Genomic DNA, 21,585 nt, shown 5'->3' on the forward strand with positions numbered 1-21,585 from the left:
TACAGGCACGTGCCATCATGCCAGTTAATTTTTGTATTTTTTTTAGAGATGGGGTTTTATCATGTTACCCAGGCTGGTCTTGAACTCCTGGGCTCAAATGATCCTCCTGCCTCAGCCTCCTAAGTAGCTGGGACTGAAGCATGCACCACCGTGGCTGACTTTGAGATAATTTTAGACTCATAGAAGACTTGCCAAAATAATATGAGTTCCTATATACTCTTCATTCAGCTTCCCTTAAAGTTACATCTTAATTATAGATGGTATGATTACCAGTGATCCACACTACTCTTAATTTCATTGGTCCAATACTGTTAACTAAATGACAGAATTTTTTTAGTTTCTTCCTTTTTCAATTAATGTCCTTTTTATGTTCCAGGATCCAAGCCAGGGTCTCAAAGTGCATTTAGTTGCCATGCTTCTAAGTCTCCTCCAGGCAGTGACAGTTTCTCAGTCTTTCCTTGTGTTTCATGACCTTGATTAGACTTGAGATTATGGATTTTGGGGGAGAATAGCATAGATGAGATCCTTGCTATCATGTCATATCAGGGCTACCTGATATCACTGTCTTATTTCTGCTGATATTGACCTTGATCACGTGGTTCCCATTCTATCTTGTATTTGTTAGAAGCTGTGTCACTAAGTCCAGCCCATGCTCAAGGGCAGAGAAATTAAGCCCTACCTGTTGGTGGGAAGAGTAGCAAAGAATTTGTAGGTGCTCTCTTTGCTTCTTTTTATTCACTATATTACTGTCGTGATTTTTTTTTTTTTTCCTTCTTGACATGGAGTCTTGCTCTGTTGCCCAGGATGGAGTGCAGTGGCGTCATCTCAGCTCACTGCAAGCTCCGCCTCCTGGGTTCATGCCATTCTCCTGCCTCAGCCTCCTGAGTAGCTAGGACTACAGGCGCCCATCACCACGCCCAGCTAATTTTTTTGTATTTTTAGTAAAGACAGGGTTTCACCTTGTTAGCTAGGATGGTCTCGATCTCCTGACCTCCTGATTCGCCCGCCTCGGCCTCCCAAAGTGTTGGAATTACAGGCATGAGCCACTGCGCCCGGCCAATTTTGTTTTTATAGTAAATGATTGTAAAAGTCTGTTTGAATTTTTCTATGATTCTGATTTTCTTTTTCTTTTTTTTATTATAATTTCAACTTTTGTTTTCGATTCTGGGGGTACATGTGCCGGTTTGTTACACTATTTTTCGTGGTCCTGAGGTTTGGGGTATGAATGATCCGTCACCCAGGTAGTGGGCATAATACCTAGTGGTTAGGTTTTCAACGCGTTACCCCGCTCCCTTGCTACTCCCTATGACTCTGTTGATTCTGCTCTGAGTGTTTGACTCATAAATTCTCTCGTCTTCCTCCCCTCCAGATGACAGCGTGCTTCACCTGACTTTCTACTACCTCATGAACCTCAACATCATGACAGTAAAAGCCAAAGTGACAACCGCCACAGAGCTGATCACCCCCATCAGTGCAGGGTACTGGGCAGGCGCTCTGGGCAGTGACACACGGGATGGGGAGGTGGTGAGAGCCTCTTTGCGGGGCTGCTCTCGGTTCCTCCCTCTGGCTCTGGAGAGGTCCACAGCTGTGTTGACTTGTCTTGTATCCAGATGGACCAGAAGTCCTGGCACATTTGCTGGTATCTTAGAAAGCATTCTTTAATTTGTGAAGTCCTCTTGCTACACAGAAGATGATAGAAGTGACAACAGCATATTTGCAAATTGAGTAGGTGGGGCAGAGCACCAGCTTTTTGCTACCAGTGGAAAGTGTGTGAATAGAAAATGAGATTTGGCAGAGATTAGCAGGTTGACAAATTTAGGCCACTCTTTCCCTTTTCTCTTTCTATCCCAAGGTGCTGGGATTTTTGCTCCCCAGCGTAGCCCAAGCCCATGTCCTTATCTGGGTGGTGGGAGGACTGTGGTGGGTCCCTGTGAGAGTTTTGAGAAGAGTGAGCAGAGGCACAGTAATGACAGCCATCATCGCCTCCCCAGGAAGGCCCTGACTACAGTGTTCTTTTTTTTAATTTATATTTTTGTTGATACACAGTCTCACTATGTTGCCCAGACTGGAGGACCATGGCATTATCATAGCTCACTGTGGCCTCAAATGTCTGGGCTGTAGTGATCCTCCTACCTCAGCCTCCTGAGTAACTAGGACTACAGGTGCATGCCACCATGCCTGGCTGACTTTCTATTTTTATTTTATAGAAATGGGATCTTGCTATGTTGCCCAGGGTGGTCTTGAACTCCTGGCCTCAAGCAGTCCTCCTGTCTCTGCCTCTCTCAGTGCTGGAATTCCAGGCATGAGTCACTGTACCCAGCCCAATCATGACATCCTTGTTCTGCAAACATGGGTGGGAAGAAGGGTCAAGGGGTTCTGAGGGTGAAATAGCTTCCATTCACAAGAGCACTGCCCTGACCTAGTCCCACTGTCAGCTGTAGAAAGACCACTGAGGCTTAGGGAGGTATAGCTCTGGTGCCTGGTGGAGCAGGGCTCTTTCCACCCCTTCCAGTTCCCCATGATGATGGTGTCTCTTGGGTTTTAGACTCTGCTCTTAGAGTCCACATCCCCTTCAGTCCACAGCAGCTTTGGTTGCTGTGCCTGAGAGTGTTGTTGGACCCCCCCCCAGGGGTGCTCTGGATGAAACTGACCCTATTCCCATCTGACCCCAGCAGAGGGAGCCCAGGGCTTGCTTCTGAGCACCCAGTGACACTGTCCAGGGCTCTCAGTTCAGTGAGGAGCTCTAGGGCTCCCAGATCGTGGTAGAGCTCATCATGAACGTTCTGCTTGTTCATTTCTTAGGTGCCCTACATGCTAATAACAGGGCTGTTTTTCCTTTTCTAGTGACTTGCTGTCTCCTGACTCAGTCCTGAGTTGCTTGTATCCTGGGGATCATGGAAAGAAAACTCCGAATCCAGCCAATCAGTATCAGTTTGATAAAGTTGGGTGAGTCAGCAGTTTCCTCTTCTCCTAGCTCTCTACTTCTGAGTTTCTCTGGTGGCTCAAGCTAAATGCTGGAGACCTGTTAGGGCCAGAGGTAACCTAGAGGATAGGAAGGGAATGCTTGTTCTTTCTTGCTTACAAGGCAAAGGGAGATCACAGAAAAGGGTGGAAGGATAAAAACTCGGAAACATGCTGGGTGTGGTGGCTCATGCCTATAATCCCAGCACTTTGGAAGGCCAAGGCGGGTGGATTCCTTGAGCTCAGGAGTTCGAGACCAGCCTGGGCAACATGGCAAAACCCTGTCTCTACAAGACATACAAAAATTAGCCAGGCGTGGTGGCAGGCATTTGTAGTCGCAGCTACTGGGGAGGCTGAGGTGGGAGAATTGCATGAGCACAGGAGGTTGAGGCTGCAGTGAGCCATGGTCATGCCACTGCACTGCAGCCTGGGGAAAACAGAGCCAGACCCTGTCTCAAAACAAAAACAAAAAGAAAAACAACCCCTCTGGAAGCATAATAATATGTGATACAATAAAAATGTCTGACGTTTTAATTATCTGAGGATTAATTTTTAAAATATTTTCTAAATTGGTAGACCAATAAAGACATTAGTACACTGCCTTTGTATTTGATATTTGCTTATGAGTTGAGGCTGCAAGAAGAAAAGGAAAAAAGAGGAAAGTGAATATGAGAAAGATGAAATTCACAGTAGGGAACTGACAGAGTGGAAGGGCTCTGCCAGCAGCCTGGCTGTAAACATGGCCAAACCTGCAGGACTGGCTGGTCTGGAGGGCATGGTAGGATTGGAGGAGGGCTGTATCCTGGGACCACAGCAGAAATGACTTACAGCACAATTTTATTTATTTTCTTTTCTGCAGCATCCTGACTTTGAGCGACTATGTACTTGAGCTAGGTCACCCCTACTTGTGGGTACAGAAGCTTGGTGGCCTCCACTTCCCCAAAGAGCAGCCCCAGGTCTGTACACTGATCTCATCTACTTGGCTGAGGAGCTTACCTCCTCTCTTCCTGTATAGACTCTAGAAAAGCCAGGCCAGGCATGGTGGCTCACACCTATAATCCCTGTACTTTGGGAGGCCGAGGCAGGTGGATCACCTGAGGTCAGGAGTTCAAGACCAGCCTGGCCAACATGATGAAACCGTGTCTGTACTAAAAATACAAAAAAGCTGGGTGTGGTGGCACGTGCCTATAATCCCAGCTGTTCAGGAGGCTGAAGCAGGAGAATTACTTGAACCAGGGAGGTGGAGGTTGCAGTGAGCCGAGATCAAGCCACTGCACTCCAGCCTGGGCAACAAGAGCAAAACTCTGTCTCAAAAAAAAAAAAAGGCCTGTCATGGCCTTTGGAGTTTTGAACTGGCAGAACGTGTCCCCTCAGAGCTGTGACCTGTCTTCTGTCCACTCAGGACACTAAAATGTCTTAGACTTACAAGAGTTTAGGTACCTTTTGCCTTTTCTCTGAGCCTAGTAGCCTTCTAGACCCAGGTAGCTTGAGTCCTTGCTCTGGGACTCATGGCTGCAGGCTCTGCTGCCCTTGTTCTTGTGTGCAGGTGCCAAATATGAGGCATGAGCAGAAATCCAGGGGGCCTGGCCCCTTAGCAGAAGCCTGCCTTTCCTCAGGAGTTGGACACAGCTTCTCAAGAACCCAGCATACTGTGTTGTTTCTGCCAGGACTCAGCATCTGGCCTGTCATAGCAGATAAACCCTGCCATGTCTAAAGTACCCATCTTGGGGCACGGATAATCCAGGCTGTTGCAGGCAGGCAGGTCCCAGGAGAGAGATGGTGCCCAGAGGAAGGGATGGGGGAGCACTCGTGTGTGTGTCTCATTGTCACTCACCTCACAGCAAACAGTGATTGCTGACCACTCGCTGAGCGCCAGCCACATGGAGACCACCATGAAACTTCTGAAGACCAGGGTGCAGTCCCGCCTGGCCCTCCACAAACAGTTTGCATCCCTAGGTAAGCTGATGATGGGGTGGTGGTTTAAGAGTCACTCAGGTAACACACAGACAACAACTTAGCCTTTCACTTAAAACTTGAATCCTGATGACAAATACAAGACCTGGATTCCTGGCTTTACAGAGTGGGCATCTTGGCAGAGCCACTGGGGAGAGCTCCAGGCCTGTCCAGGCAGAGGGCTGAGCTCCCCCTTAGAGCCGTCAGTGCTGTCCTGCCTCACAGAGGAGGCACAGAGCCATTGGGTAGCACAGGTTTGTGGATTGGTCAGGGGCAACTCATCCTAGGCCATGCATTGCAGATTTTGATGTGCTTTCGACACATATTTAATGAGATCCTGATTCATACCTGGCACTGAGCATAGTGCTGGGAGAAGAACTGAGCACAGTGAACCCCTGCCCCTGGCTCTGTGGCTCACAGTCAGCTTATTTGAATATAGCTGTCCAGGGAGCGACTCGCATATCCGTTCCCCAAGGCCTACCGACCTGATGTTCCCCAGGGTGAGGCTGAGCCTGTGTTTTCTTCTAAGCTCCCAAGTGATAATGATGAGCCACTGACTTAGGTGGTGGCATTTGGGAGTTTCTTTTAGTTTATTCACTCAGTAAATGGTTGTCACATGCTTACCATGTTCAAGGTGCTTACAGTGGCAGGGGGATGGGGTCAAGATTTTTCTGATCTAAAAGAGTCTCTGGGCCAGGCACGGTGACTCTTGCCTGTAATCACAGCACTTTGGGAGGCCAAGGCAGACAGATCTCTTGAGATCAGGAGTTCAAGACCAGCCTGCCAACATGGTAAAACCCCGTCTCTACTAAAAATACAAAAATTAGCTGGGCATGGTGGCATGCACCTGTATTCCAGCCACTCAGGAGGCTGAAGCAGAGAATTGCTTGAACCTGAGAGGTGGAGGCTGCAGTGAGCCAAGATTCCAGCCTGGGCAACAAAGCGAGACTCCATCTCAAAATAAAAAGTAAAAAAATAAATGAAAAAAAGAGTATCTGTCAGGAAAGGCATTGGGTTTCCAGGACACATCTGGAGACCACTCCCCACCAGTTCTTGGACTCCACATGGCTGCTGATCTCTCCAGAGCACCGATGTTTGTCCATGGGGCCTTGCTCCCCATCAGCATTGCTGAGTTTGTTGTCCCAAGGTTGGGAGCTTGTCATTTTGGACAGCGCTTACTATGTTGGCCGTATTTACTTATTGAAATGCCAGCAGGAATTTACCCTGGAGCAGTTCTCTGGCTCTTCTCCCTGACACACAACACTTCAGTTGTTTCCTCCATCAAGGTCAGCTATGAAAATGCAGGCCTGTAGGCTGTTTGATCTAATTAACAGTCAACTGCTGCAGGGGCATCCTCCCTAGTTCTGGCTGCAGGGGTTTTTCTTTGGCAGGCTATCATTTGCATTAAAGAGAAAGCACCGTAAATGCTGGCACTGGATCTGGCCACAAGCACACAGCACTGGGTGAAGGTCAGGTTGACATGCTTACATTCCTGGCACATGTTGACCTGGGTACTTGAGTGCCAGGTGTACCAGGATAGCTGGCCGGGCCATCTGAGCCCTTCAGAGAGCCCCAGGAGGATGCCAGTTACCCATCTGTGGCACCTGATTTCTACCTGTGACGTCACCTGTCTTGCTCTCTTTTAGAACATGGCATTGTGCCAGTTACCAGTGATTGCCAGTACCTCTTCCCTGCCAAGGTTGTCTCTCGCCTGGTGAAATGGGTGACAGTTGCCCATGAGGATTACATGGTAGGTGAAGGAGTGAAAAGTTACCCTTACTGTCCTGAGGAATGCAGGACCATGTCACCTTCCAGCTCCTGCCACCTGATTGGAAGGGCAGGGGATTTAACTAGAGGAGCCAGTAGTTCACTTCTTGTCTGTGGTACCTCTTCTAGGAGCTGCATTTCACCAAAGACATTGTGGATGCGGGACTGGCTGGGGACACCAATCTCTACTACATGGCACTCATCGAAAGGGGCACAGGTAATTGCTCTGGTGATTACAGGGGTTCTAGACAAAGGGCGCTGCCAAGAATCAAACACTCTTGGGGGTTGCCCAAAGAAAGCAGAAGATCCTGGAATCCTGCTGCAAGGACTTAACAGATAATAATGATCGTGAGAGCCTGTTCAGCAAGGACTCATTCTGCAACACAGTCACACACACGCTCTGTCTCACTGAACCCTCACTACAGTCCTAGGGGTGGTGCTGTCATTTCCATTTTACTGGGGAGGAAATTCGGGCTTAGTTACAAGCCCAGTCTGAGCGCTGAGCCTGAGCTCTTTGCTCTTTCCTTCACCGCTCTCTACACCAGACATCTCCTCTTTCTCCCTCTTCATAGCAGGGCTGAGGGGTCACTCTCAGGTTGTAAAGGGCAGGGTCACAGGGCCTCCCTCCCTCTTCTGCAGTCCCTGTTCTCACTTCAGAGGCATTGAAAGCTCTGATTCTTCACACCTCTTCTGGCATCCAACTCTGCCAGGTTCCCTGCTGAAGTCCTGGGATGCTGTGTTTCGGCTGTTATGCTGTTGTCCCACCCAAGGTGCGGCAAGCCTGGCACTGCCTGTGGGATCTGACACCCCCAAGACTTGGTGCTGAGCTGAGGAAGTTGTCTGTAGTTCTAAGACAGTTCCAGAACTGTAAGGAAAGTTGAACTCTTTGGTATCAGAGTTTCTGTCCTCACTACCCCACTTGCTTCTCTTTCTATTCTTCATGTCTTCTAAAAAAACATTCTGAAGAAGCTGAATTATTTCAGATACGGTTGAGGCCTCCCTATCCCACTTTATTCCCTTTCTCCTAATAGGTGACCACTATTTGAATTTTATACATTTGCTTTCCATCCTTTCCCCACCACACACTTTTTTTTTTTTTTGAGACGGAGTCTTGCTCTGTCACCCAGGCTGGAGTGCAGTGGCGCAATCTCGGCTCACTGCAAGCTCCACCCCCCGGGTTCACGCCATTCTCCTGCCTCAGCCTCCTGAGTAACTGGGACTACAGTCACCTGCCACCACACTTGGCTAATTTTTTGTATTTTTAGTAGAGACAGGGTTTCACCATGTTAGCCAGGATGGTCTCGATCTCCTGACCTTGTGATCCACCCGCCTCGGCCTCCCACAGTGCTGGGATTATAGGCGTGAGCCACCACGCCTGGCCACAACTTTTTAGTTAATATTCTGACTGTTAGGGAAGAATTATGTTAACCTCTCCTCTCCTCTCCTCTGTTACTTGAATAACTAGTGGTCAGAGAATTAAACTCTCCCCTGCAAAAAATAACTAAAAAGAAGTGGCAAACCTATCCCACTTGAGAACGTAAATATCCTCCTGTTGAAAAAGGCAAAGGCTTTCACCAGAGAAAAAATGAGTATGTTCAAAAACACAAATATTTTGTTTAGTAATTATGAACACAGCTTTGGTATCAGCCAGTTCTGGTTAAACTCAGCACTGCTACTTTCCAATTATTTGATGGTAGAGAAGTTTCTGTCAGAGCCTGTTTCTTTATGTGTAAAATGAAGATGATGATAATAGTACCTAACTCATAGAATTACTGTTAGGATGAAATAAAATGTGTCTAGAGGGTTTACCACAGTGCCTGGGATACAGTAAGGACTCTCTACATGTTGGCTAGTATAAAGAATTTTGTGTAACAAAGTATGTAAAAATCAAATGAAAATAGAGAAAATGTATTTGATGTAACAGTTGATACACAATATTGTTGAAAAATTAGATAGTAAGCTTTCACATGGAGAAATCCTTAGCTTGCTGGCAAATAAAGAAATGACAATTAAACTTCTATCAAAGTAGCAAATAGAACACATGGAGAAAGCTAAGGTGGACCAGACTCTGGGGAGTCCACAGCTTTGTGGCACAGTAAATATGTCAAAGTCCTTGGAGAGACCAATTATAGGACCTCACATTCTGCAAGCTGGCAATTCTACTTAGGACATTTTAGAACAGTTGGTACCAGAATGTGCTCTGCAGCATTCAGATTAATAGGAGACATCTGAGCTGGCCTCAGGGGTGCAGTGGGGAGGCTGCCATGGCTAGTAAGCTGGGTCTTAGAACTGAGCTTTCCTCCTCTCTCCTCTCTTCCCAGCCAAACTGCAGGCCGCTGTGGTGTTGAATCCTGGCTACTCCTCCATCCCACCTGTTTTCCAGCTCTGTTTGAACTGGAAAGGGGAGAAAACCAACAGCAATGATGACAACATTCGGGTAAGACCCAGCTGGGGATGACGGGAGGAGCAGGTAAAGCTCCCGGGGGAGGTGGCCGTGGCAGAACCCACTGCAGCTGAAGGCTTGGGCACTGCCTTAATTCCCAAAACAGAAGGTTGTGCCAGGATTTGCAGAATTTGCTGGAGCCTGTGTGGTGTAATAGAGGAAAGAGCCCAGACCTACTTGCCTACCTTGGGGTTCGCAGGTTTCCCCATTTAGAGAGTAAGAAGAAATACCTACTTGAAAGATTATTGGCTTGGGCTCCTATAAAAAAATGTGAATAAGCTCTGAAGCATTATAGAAGCACTGGAGTAACATGAAGAATGACATCGTTGCACCTGTTAATCAGCATTGTAGCTGTTAATCAGCGTTGCAGCTGTTAAGTAGCAGCCTGTGGCAGCTACTAAATCAAACGTGCCATGGAACACGTTTTTAACCAACATCTTCTGACTTAGGTCTTATTTTGAGACTCCTTCCCTGCACACCTCTGTTTTCCTGGCTGTGGGCATACGAGGCAGGGAAAGTTACGGGTCAAAATTAGGAAGACCTCATTGCCTTGATGAGGGGGCCTCAGGACAAGCCAGTCTAGCTTGATCTGATGGCCCAGCTCCTACAGAGGCATCAGCGCTCAGGCCCATCCAGGAATGGAAGCCCGGCCATTGTGGTCCCCCAAACGCAGGAAGGTAGTGCTGAGATGCTGGCTTTCCCACCACACAGGCCATGGAGGGTGAAGTCAATGTGTGCTACAAGGAGCTGTGTGGCCCTTGGCCCAGCCACCAGCTGTTGACCAACCAGCTGCAGCGGCTGTGTGTGCTGCTGGATGTTTACCTGGAGACCGAGAGCCATGACGACAGTGTGGAGGGGCCCAAGGAATTTCCCCAGGAGAAGATGTGTCTGCGGCTTTTCAGGTGAGGGGAGGTCTGGGGCCCTGGTGACTTCTCACAGTGATGTGGGGCAGAGATCAGAGCCACATTTTCTGGGGAGAGCTTGCTTCTTCCTGAAACTTCCCCTTCAAGCCTGTGCCTGTCACCCTGGTCCACCTGTTTTTCACCAACACCTCCTGAAAGTGGGTCACCCAACCACATAAACAATGCCAGGTATTGGCCAAGAGGATTTGGCTGAACTTTATTTTCTATACTTTCCGTGGAAAACAATAGAGTTTGTTTGCTTTTTGCTGTCCAAATAAGCTTTTTAAACTGTGTGCATGCTCGCCTGTACCCAGGGAGTCTGCTGTGGTCTTTCTAGGGTACTGTCCTGTCAGTGAGAACCGCAGCTTAGGCAGTCAGGTGGCACAGAAGGAACCAGCCTCGAAGTAAGACAGAGGAGTGCAGATCTCTGTTTTGCTGCTGACCTTAGAAGAGTCACTTCTGCTTAGCTCTGAGCCCTCCCCCCACTTTTTCTTTTCTTTTCTTTTCTTTGAGACAGGGTCTTATTCTCTTGCCCAGACTGGAGTGCAACAGCACGATCATAGCCCACTGCAGCCTTGCAGTCTTGACCTCCAGGGCTTAAACGATCCTCCCGCCTCAGCCTCCCTAGTAGCTGGGACCACAGGCAGGCACTGCCACACCCAACTAATATTTAAATGTTTTTATAGAGATGAGGTTTCACCATATTAGCCAGGCTGGTCTCAAACTCCTAGGTTGAAGTGATCAGCTTGCCTCAGCCTCCCAAAGTGCTGGGATTACAGGCGTGAGCCATTGCGCCCGACTGCCATTTTCTGAAGAGTGAAGTGGTGGAAGTAATACCTTCTAGCTCATGATGCTTCAGAAGTAATTCATGTAAAGCTTCCTGGCACAAGACTGGGACTTGGAAAATGCCAGTAGTTCCTGACAGCTTGGTACTCAGAGTGTCTGGGCTCATGGCACTTCCAGCTACTTTTCCTTTCTCTTTCGTTTTGGGTCTTTTATTTCCCTTTCATTCCCTAACTCATGTTCTTTTAAGAGTCAGTTTCAGAACTGCAGATGTCACTGCTCAGGCATCCCTTCCCTTCTGAGTGAGGTTGGGGAGGAGCAGTGTTTGGGAAGAAGAGTGATAATCTGTTTCTAATCAGTTTCTAATCAGGACATCCCTCCTTGTTCCCTGTCAGTCTAAACAGTACCTTACCTCTCCCTCACCTTGTTCTCGGACAGCCAGTTCCAGCCCCTAGAAGCAGTCCCAGCATCCTCTCACCTCATCTGACACCTCCACTGGCCTGGTTCATTGTGTTGTCTCATAATAACGAGTTCCAGCTCTGAGTGGCTGCTGGGAGGTGGAGCTGGTGGCCAGATGCTGGCACCTTCTAGGACTTGCTCTCCCTAGAGGGCTTGTGTGAGACCTCAGCTCTTCCCACCTGCCCAGCCCATTTTAACACATTTCCAGGGTGGGAACTCACGTGGCCGGCATTTATTTCCACTTCTCCAATGGTTCCCAAAGGACCCATTTCTTTTTCTTTTTTCTTTTTTTTTTTTTGAGATGGAGTCTCACTCTGTCGCCCAGGCTGGAGTGTAGTAGCATGATCTCGGCTCACTGCAACCTCCGCCTCCCGGCCAAAGGACCCCATTCTTTTTTTTTTTTTTTTTTTTTTTTTGAGACAGAGTCTCGCTTAGTCGCCCAGGCTGGAGTGCAATGGCGCGATCTCGGCTCACTGCAAGCTCCGCCTCCCGGGTTCACGCCATTCTCCTGCCTCAGCCTCCCGAGTAGCTGGGACTACAGGCGCCTGCCGCCTCGCCCGGCTAATTTTTTTGCATTTTTAGTAGAGACGGGGTTTCACCGTGTTAGCCAGGATGGTCTCGATCTCCTGGCCTCCCAAAGTGCTGGGATTACAGGCGTGAGCCACCGCGCCCGGCCAAGGACCCCATTCTTGAAGGGCTTTGTTGTGTCTCCAGGCTGAGCTCCTCTGTCCACATTCTGAGAAGGTGCTCCTTCAGTGACTCAGATCCAGTTAACTCTATGGCTGGTAGATGTGAGAGGCAAGGCTCTCCGGCCAGGATGCAGAGTGCTGGCATGGGCAGCAAGAGACCTGAGGCCAGGAGTTCCACCAGCCTGGCCAACATGGCGAAACCTAAACTAAACCTCAACCTAAACCCAGGCGTGGTGGTGCATGCCTGTAATCCCAGCTACTTGGGAGGCTGAGGCACGAAAATCCCTTGAACCCAGGAGGCAGGGGTTGCAGTGAGCTGAGATCGTGCCACTGCATTCCAGCCTGGGCGATACAGAGAGTCCGTCTCAAAAAAAAAAAAAAAAAAAAGGAACAATCCTAAAAAGTGAGGGTGCCCAAAGCTATGTCCCTGAAGTGCCACTGTCAGTGAGGGCCTTTCCAAGTTTGTGTTCACTCATTAGCAAGCACAAAAAGACATTTTTACAAAAATAGTATCTCACCTTATATGTTGTTCTGCTGTATGCTTTTCTCGCAACATTCTGTGTCATAGAACTCTGCCTCTTTTTTTTTTTTTCCCTTGTGTGAATGAACCATAATTTATTTTATCAGCCTGGAAGGTGTGTTATTAACTACTCCGTTCTCCTATTTCTCTAGGGGTCCCAGCAGGATGAAGCCATTTAAATACAACCATCCTCAGGGATTCTTCAGCCATCGCTGACCTCTCGCCCAGCCTGTTGTTTCCCCCAAGGCCTCACCCTGAGTCCTGGGCTTCTGCTTTCTGCTGTGGCCCACATGTGACTCTTGATATTCTCTAAAGACACCAGCCGATTAAAAAGCGTCACCTGACCAGTGGCCTTTGTCTGTGGTTCCTTGCTGGGTGGCTTTGCAGTCTGGAAGGGCAGGTGGGAGCTGTGGCACAGTGTGAAAAAGCATTTGTAGAGAAACTTTTTCTCAGCAGCCAAGAAAAGCAGAGTGGAAAAAGATTCCAATGCTGCAGAGAGATGCTCACCTCTTGTCTACGCACACCCTATTTCTGCTTTGGGGAGTGAGGTCCTCATGATCTTGGAATTTATTATCCCAGGTTCCTGCTGTTAAGAGGTGGTAGGAGAAGCCAAAGGCAGCAGAGCACAAAAAGCAAAAGCTGTTCCCTCCCCACCTGCTCTTCCCATTATCCCTGTCAGGGTTGCCGATGGACAAATTGTCTCTGATCGTTGGCTGTTATAAATGCCTGACAGTGCAGTGTAAACAGAAGACAAATTCAGTTGATCCTTGAACAACTCAGGGATTAGGGGCACCAACACCCCCTGTCCTGCACAGTTGAAAAATCTGTGTATAACTTTTGACTCCCTAAAAACTTAACTAATAGCCTGCTGTTGACCAGTAATATGCTATTAGTAGTTACTTACTGCTAACATAGTACATATTTTCAATATATATTTTGTATCTTGTACACTGTATTCTTGCAATAGAGTAAACTAGAGGAAAGAAAATGTTATTAGGAAAGTCGTAAGGGGGCCTGGGCACAGTGACTTACGTCTGTAATCCCAGCGCTTTGGGAGGCCGAGGCGGGTGGATCACTTGAGGTCAGGAGTTTGAGACCAGCCTGGCCAACATGGTGAAACCCTGTCTCTGCTAAAAACACGAAAATTAGCCAAGCGTGGTGGTGCATGCCTGTAGTCCCAGCTACTCAAGAGGCTGAAGCAGAATTACTTGAACCTATGAGGCAGAGGTTGCAGTAAGCCAAGATCATGCTACTGTGCTCGAGCTTGGGCAACAGAGTAAGACTCCGTCTCAAAAATAAAAAAATAAGAAAGCCATAAGGAAGGAAATACATATCTACTAGTAAGTGGAAGTGGATCACCATAAAGGTCTTCACATCCTGTCTCAGGGTTGAATAGTCTAAGGAAGTGGAGGGGTTGGTCTTGGTGTCTCAAGGATGGCAGAGGCAGAAAAGGTGGAGAAGGTGGAGGCAGAGGCAGGCACCACTGTTATTTTATTGAACAAAATCTATGCAGGGGCTCATGACTGTAATCCTAGTACTTTGGGAGGCTAAGGCAGGAGGATCCCTTGAGGCCAGCAGTTCAGGTCCAGCCTGAACAACGTAGTGAGACCCTGTGTCTATGAAAAATTTAAAAATTAGCTAGGTGTGGTGGTATCCACCAATAGTCCCAGTTGCTCAGAAGGCTGAGGTGGGCAGATGACTGGAGTCCAGGAGTTCAAGGTCATAGTGAGCTATTCATTGTGCCTGTACTGTACTCTAGCCTGGGAAACAATGCAAGACCCTATCTCTAAAAAATTAAAAAAAAAAAAGAAATCTGCATATAATAGACCCACAGAGTCCAAACTGTTGTTCAGAGATCAACTGTACTTCACAGAGAGTAATTCTAAGTCTTACAGGATTTCATGGAGTTGGCGAGAGTGGTGTTGGAGAATCAATCACATACAGAGATACAGGACAGTGAGACCAGGTAACATTTGAGGAGAATATATATTTTTTTAAATTGAGACAGGGTCTTGCTCTGTTGTCCAGGCTGGAGTACAGTGGCATGAACACAGCTCACTGCAGCCTCAACCTCTCCTGGACTCAAGTGATCCTCCTGCCTCAGCCTCCCAAGTAGCTGGGACCACAGGCGTGTGTCACCATGCCTGGCTAATTTTTAAATTTTTTGTAGAGGCGGGATCCCACTAGTTTTCTCAGGCTGGTCTCAAACTCCTGGGCTCAAATGATCCTCCCACCTAGGCCTCCCAAAGTGCTAGAATTATAGACATGAGCCACCACACCTGGCCTGAGTAGAGTCTTTATGGTAATGACAAAAGTGCCTCAAAATATAATGGTTTGATTCTCAAAGGATGAAGAAAAGTCTTGGGAAGATAGGTAACAACCTTTAAAATGTTCATAAAATTACCTCCTTTGTAATACTCCTGCAAGTCAAAGTAAAGGATGGCATAGACTATTCTTGGACAGTTTTGTCAAAAAGTGTATCTTGACCCCCACCATCAGTACTCCATTCTTTATTCATTTTAAAAAATAAGATGGGCTGGGCGCAGTGGCTCACACCTGTAATATCAGCACTTTGGGATGCCAGTGGGCAGATGACCTGAGGTCAGGAGTTCAAGACCAGCCTGGTCAACATGGTGAAACCCCATCTACTAAAAATACAAAAATTAGCTGGGCATGGTGGTGCACACCTGTAATCCCAACGACTCGGGAGGCTGAGGCAGGAGAATTGCTTGAATCCCCGAGGCGGAGGTTGCACTGAGCTGAGATTGTGCCACTGCACTCCAGCCTGGACAACAGAGCAAGACTCCGTCTTGGGGAAAAAAAAAAGATGTAGAAATGTAAAAATTTTTGAGAATTAGTACGTAGTTGCAGAGATAAAGTTTGCTAACTCCAAGAGGAAACACATTTTATTTTTTGTGATGTCCTGATGGAACTTTTTATCCCTCCACGACATGCTGTTAAGCTTGGTCCCCATCATAAGCATATTCCCCCAAGTGGACTTTTACTTTTTTTCTTTGAATAATGCAGACCTCCAGTATAAAAGCTATTCCTCCAGGTCTCTCTGCCGATCACTGAGTATCCCAGGGATAAGGATTTTCAGAGGAAGAGCTAAGTAATAAATTCCTTCCCCTACCAGGGCCCTTCATTTTACGGATGAAAACCTAAGCCTTGCTGGGCATGGTGGCTTGTGCCTATAATCCAAGCCATTCAGAAAGCTGAGGCAGGAGAATTGCTTGAGCCCAGGAGTTCAAGACCAGCCTGGGTAATATAGTGAGTCCCCATTTGGAAAAAAAAAGAAACCTGAGCCTAGCAAGGAGAAGAGAATGATACCTTCGATGGCTGTTAAATCACCACCACTACCGTCAGTCCACATCAGTCCTTTGAATTCCAAAGGCAGGTACTCTCTAGCTTAGAGGTCCTCGAACTTCAGCCCGTGTGGGAGTCACCCATCCCAGCACCTGATGAGAAACACAGACACCCAAGTCTCATTCCAAATATTCTGACTCAGTTGACCTGAGATGCGCCAAGGAAGTGTATTTTTTTATTTTTATTTTTTGAGCCTTGCTCTGTCGTCCAGGCTGGAGTGCAGTGACACGATCTCAGCTCACTGCAACCTCTACCTCCTGGGTTCAAGTGATTCTCCTCCCTCAGCCTCCCAAGAGCTGGGATTACAAGTGTGTGGCTAATTTTGTATTTTTAGTAGAGATAGGGTTTTACCGTGTTGGCCAGGCTGGTCTCAAACTCCTGACCTCAGGTGATCCACCCACCTTGGCCTCCCAAAGTGCTGGGATTACAGGCGTGAGCCACCCCGCCCAGCCAGGAAGTGTATTTTAACCAAGATTCCCAGGTATAGACTGCCCTGGTCTCTATGGAAGACACTGTACTTTCTTCCCTTCCCTTCCCTTCGCTTTCCTCATTTTTCTTTTTTTTTTTTTTTTTTGGTTTGTTTTTTGAGACGGAGTCTCGCTCTGTCGCCCAGGCTGGAGTGCAGTGGCGTGATCTCGGCTCACTGCAAGCTCCGCCTCCTGGGTTTACGCCATTCTCCTGCCTCAGCCTCCTGAGTAGCTGGGACTACAGGCGCCCGCCACCGCGCCCAGCTAATTTTTTGTATTTTTAGTAGAGACGGGGTTTCACCGTGGTCTCGATCTCCTGACCTTGTGATCTGCCCGCCTCGGCCTCCCAAAGTGCTGGGATTATAGGCGTGAGCCACCGCGCCCGGCCTCCTCATTTTTCTTGATGACTCTACAGGGCCAGATTCTCTGGGCAGCTCTCTTCTGCACCTTGGATAGCAGCATGAGCATCTGGGTGCTTTTTTTTTTTTTTTTTTGAGATGGAGTCTCGCTCTGTTGCCCAGGCTGGAGTGCAGTGGCACGATATTGGCTCACTGCAACCTCCGCCTCCCAGGTTCACGCAATTCTCCTGCCTCAGCCTTCTGAGTAGCTGAGATTACAGGCGCCCATCACCATGCCTGGCTAATTTTTTATATTTTTAGTAGAGATGGGGTTTCACCATGTTAGCCAGGATGGTGTCAATCTCCTCACCTCATAATTCACCTTCCTCGGCCTCCCAAAGTGCTGGGATTACAGGTGTGAGCCACCGTGCCCGGCGAGATGCTTCTTTCTCTCCACATAGCGAGATCTCCTTGTCTTTTCCCTGACCTACTTGCCTGGGACTTTTTCCCAGGTGGCATCCCCCTGGTCTGTCCACCTTCAGGCCTTGTGTCTCACCGCCTGTGCTGAATAAGATTGAAATAGAGCCTAAAAATAGTTTATTTAATAGCCCCCGCATTGCAGCCTGCACTTCTTTGTTCTTGGCTGGAAGGCAGCCAAACTGACTCAGCACAAAAGCTCATCTCCAGAAGCCAGGACAAGATTTCAAAGAGGGCTTGTGAGGGCTGGGAAGAGGCTTTGCTGCTTAGACAGGGGATATCAGAGCCTGTCGCCCTCCAGAAGAGATTTTCCCTTTCCAGAGAAGCAGGCTGAACAAAAGAATCCCTTGGCTTTAAGGAGGATTTTAAAACAAGCAAGAAGCCCGGTCAGTCCCTCCCCTGTGGGCTACTTAGCCATTCATGCCCAGGGTGGGCAGATTAGGGGGAGAGGGACTGGCGTGGGAAGACCTAGAAGCTTCCTCCTCAGCTGGAATTGTCCATGGACTTTTGGCAGATTATATTCTGGGGCATATCGCAGACCGCAGCCCATCTGTCGCTCTCTTGTACCTGGGACTCAGCCTGTGTTGCTTGCCTTTGTTTCTTTTTTGTTTTTTTTCCTTGACAGTGTTTTTAAAACTTTTTTTTTTTTTTTTTTCTTTTGTAGAGACAAAGTCTCACTATGTTGCTCAGGCTAGTCTTGAACTCCTGGCCTCAAGCAATCTTTCCACCTCGGCCTCTCAAAGTGCTAGGATTACAGGCGTGAACCCACCATGTCAGGCCTATTCCTTGCCTTTTTAAAGCTGCCATCCACATTCCTGATTTATCGGTGTCTTCTAGTCTCTCCCTTATTTTCTTCCCAGCTTACCCCTTACTATTTTCTTTGCAAATAACTCCACAGACCCTTTTCATAAACTTAAGGGTGTTCTTGCTGATCACTCCGCAAAGCTAAGCAAAACCCTATCCCTAGGAGGGAGCAGGGCTGCCAGACTTCCAAAGGAACTTCGTCCCTGTCAGTGTAGCCGACTCTCCTTTCTATGGTGTTCAGCGGTGTCTCTGATGAGAATAGGCATTAAGCATCTATTTTGGGTCAGGCCCTGTGCTAATCACATTTTTACATTCACTGTCCTATTTAAATGCAACTTAGTGTGTATTTTGCCTCCTTGGTTAAATTTATCCCTAGGTATTTTATTCTTTTGGTACTATTATAAATAGAATTGTTTTCTTAATTTCTTTTTCTGATAGTTCGTTGGTGAGTAGACGTACAATTGTTCTTTGTGTGCTGACTTTGTCCCCTGCTGCTTTACTGAATTCATTTATTAACTCTAGTAATTAAAACAAACCTTTCTGCCAGTCTGGGTAATATAGTGAAGCCCTGTCTATACTAAGATAAGATTTAAAAATTAGCCAGTTGTAGTGGCACATAACTGTAGTCCCAGCTACTCAAGAGGCTAAGGCAGGAGGATCACATGAGCCCAGAAGTTAGAGGCTACAGTGAGCTATGATCACACAACTTCACTCCAGTCTTAGGGACAAAGTCTCAAAATAAATAAATAAATAAAGTTTATTGTGGATTATTTGGGATTTTCTATATATGTGATAATGTCATCTACAAATAGAGATAGTTCTATTTCTTCCTTTCCAATTTGGATGCCTTTTCTTTTTCTTGCCTAATTTCTCTGGCTAGGACTGCCAGTACTGTGTTGAATACAATTGTGAAAGTGGGCATCTCTGTCTTGTTCCTGATCTTAGGGGAAAAGCTTTCAGCCTTTCACCATTGGTTTTTTGTTTTTTGTTTTAGATACAGGGTTTTGCTCTGTCACCCAGGCTGGAGTGCAGTGGCGCAATCAGAGCTTACTGCAGCCTTGAACTCCAGGGCTCAAGCGATTCTCCTACCTCAGCCTCCCACATACCTGGGAATACAGGTGCAAGCCACTGTGCCCAGCTCCCCTTCATTCTTTAAGGTAGTGTATTACATTAATCGATTTTCTTTTCTTTTTTTTTTTTTTTTTGAGACAGACTCTCACTGTGTCACTCAAGCTGGAGTGCAGTGGTGCAGTCTTGGCTAACTGCAACCTCTGTCTCCCAGGTTCAAGCGATTCTCCTGCTTCAGCCTCCCACATACCTGGGAATACAGGTGCAAGCCATTGTGCCCAGCTCCCCTTCATTCTTTAAGGTAGTATATTACATTAATTGATTTTCTTTTCTTTTCCTTTTTCTTTTTTTTTTTTTTTTAAGACTCTCACTCTGTCACTCAAGCTGGAGTGCAGTGGTGCAGTCTTGGCTCACTGCAACCTCTGCCTCCCAGGTTCAAGTGATTCTCCTGCTTCAGCCTCCCGACTAACTGGGACTACAAGTACTTGCCCCACCATGCCTGGCTAATTTTTGCTTTTTTTTTTTTTTTTTAAGTAGAGATGGGGTTTTACCATGCTGCCCAGGCTGGTCTCAAACTCCTAATCTCAAGTGAACCTCTCGCCTCGGCCTCCCATGGTGCGGGGATTACAGGCATGAGCCACCGTGTCCAGCCTGTATTTATTTATTTATTTATTTATTTATTTATTTATTTATGAGACAGAGTTTCTCTCTTGTTGTCCAGGCTGGAGTGTAATGGTGTGACCTCGGCTCACTGCAACCTCCACCTCCTGGGTTCAAGCGATTCTCCTGCCTTAGCCTCCCAAGTAGCTGGGATTACAGGCATGTGCCACCACACTTGGCTAATTTTTGTATTTTTAATAGAGACAGGGTTTCACCATGTTGGCCAGGCTGGTCTCCAACTCCTGAGCTTGTGATCTGCCTAATTTGGCCTCCCAAACTGCTGAGATTACAGGCATGAGCCACCGCCCCTGCTCTGATCTTTTAAATATGGTGTTGGATCAGATTTGCCTAGTACTTTGTTGGCGATTTTTGCATCTGTATTTATAAAATATATTGATCTATAGTTTTCTTGTGGTGTCTTTTTATGGCTCTGGTATTTGGGTAACACACAGGCCTCATAGAATGAGTTAAGGAAGTGTTCCCTCCAAGTTTTTGGAAGCCTTTGAGAAGGACTGGTATAAATTTTCCTCTAAATGTTTGGTAGATTTCACCAGTGAAGCCATCTGGACCTGAACTTTTCTTTGTGGGTAGTTTTAAAATTAGTACCTTAATCTCTTTATTTATGATAGATCTATTCAGATTTTCTTGTTTTTCTTTTATTTATTTATTTATTTTGAGACAGAGTCTCGCTCTGTCACCCAGGCTGGAGCACAGTGGTGCGATCTTGGTTCACTGCAAGCTCCGCCTCCCAGGTTCACGCCATTCTCCTGCCTCAGCCTCCTGAGTAGCTGGGACTACAGGCGCCTGCCACCACGCCCAGCTATTTTTTTTTGTATTTTTAGTAGCAACGGGGTTTCACCATGTTAGCCAGGATGGTCTCCGTCTCCTGAACTCGTGATCCACCCACCTCAGCCTCCCAAAGTGCTGGGATTACAGGCGTGAGCCACTGTGCCCGGCCTATTTATTTATTTTTGAGATGCAGTCTTGCTCTGTCACCCAGACTGGAAGGCAGTGGTGTGTTCTTGGCTCACTGCAACCTCCGCCTCCTGGGTTCAAGCAATTCTCCTGCCTCAGCCTCCTGAGTAGCTGGGATTACAGACATGTGCCACCACGCCTGGGTAATTTTTGTATTTTTTTAGTAGAGATGGGGTTTCACCATGTCAGCCAGGCTGGTCTCGAACTCCCGACCTGAGGTGATCTACCTGCTTCAGCCTCCCAAAGTTCTGGGATTACAGGCATGAGCCACTGCACCTGGCCAGATTTTCTCACTTGTCTTGAGTCAGTTTCAGTAGTTTTTATATTTCTAGGAATGTATGCATTTAATCTAAATTATTGAATCAGTAGACATACAGTTGTTCACAGTATTGCCTTATAATTCCTTTTATTTCTGTAAGGTTGGCATTAATGCCTTCTTTTATTCTTGATTTTAGTAATTTGAGTCTTAGTCAGTCTAGCTAAAGGTTTGTCAATTTTGTTGGTCTTTTTTTTTTTTTTGAGACGGAGTCTCACTCTGTCGCCCAGGTTGGAGTGCAGTGGCCGGATCTCAGCTCACTGCAAGCTCCGCCTCCCGGGTTTATGCCATTCTCCCACCTCAGCCTCCCGAGTAGCTAGGACTACAGGCGCCCGCCACCTCGCCCGGCTAGTTTTTTGTATTTTTAGTAGAGACGGGGTTTCACCATGTTAGCCAGGATGGTCTTGATCTCCTGACCTCATGATCCACCCATCTCAGCCTCCCAAAGTGCTGGGATTATAGGCTTGAGCCACCGCACCCGGCCTATTTTATTAATTTTTAATTTATCTCTTAGAGACAAAGTTTTACTGTCACCCAGGCTGGAGTAGAGTGGTAGCAATCATAGCTCACTGTAACCTTGAACTCCTGGGCTCAAGCAATCCTTCTGCCTCAGCCTCCCAAGTAGCTACAACTACAG

At 47.3% G+C, this 21,585-nt stretch overlaps 1 protein-coding gene across 10 annotated transcripts in view; it reads left to right on the plus strand.

Annotated features, from left to right (window-relative positions):
* THOC5 (THO complex subunit 5) overlaps positions 1–12,821 on the plus strand; it is a 37,652-nt gene extending 24,831 nt beyond the window's left edge. For all 10 annotated transcript variants that reach the window (XM_074004073.1, XM_074004075.1, XM_005567658.5 and 7 more), the window contains 9 exons: positions 1,370–1,478; positions 2,845–2,946; positions 3,821–3,917; positions 4,803–4,917; positions 6,561–6,664; positions 6,811–6,898; positions 9,003–9,118; positions 9,836–10,026; positions 12,630–12,821. In XM_074004073.1, coding sequence (XP_073860174.1) covers positions 1,370–1,478; positions 2,845–2,946; positions 3,821–3,917; positions 4,803–4,917; positions 6,561–6,664; positions 6,811–6,898; positions 9,003–9,118; positions 9,836–10,026; positions 12,630–12,693 — 986 coding nt within the window. In that variant the 3' untranslated portion in view covers positions 12,694–12,821. The remainder of the gene's footprint in view (positions 1–1,369; positions 1,479–2,844; positions 2,947–3,820; positions 3,918–4,802; positions 4,918–6,560; positions 6,665–6,810; positions 6,899–9,002; positions 9,119–9,835; positions 10,027–12,629) is intronic.
* Positions 12,822–21,585: the final 8,764 nt, after the last annotated feature.

Source organism: Macaca fascicularis, chromosome 10 (assembly GCF_037993035.2).
Source record: "Macaca fascicularis isolate 582-1 chromosome 10, T2T-MFA8v1.1".
In the NCBI taxonomy this organism is placed as follows: Eukaryota; Metazoa; Chordata; class Mammalia; order Primates; family Cercopithecidae; genus Macaca; species Macaca fascicularis.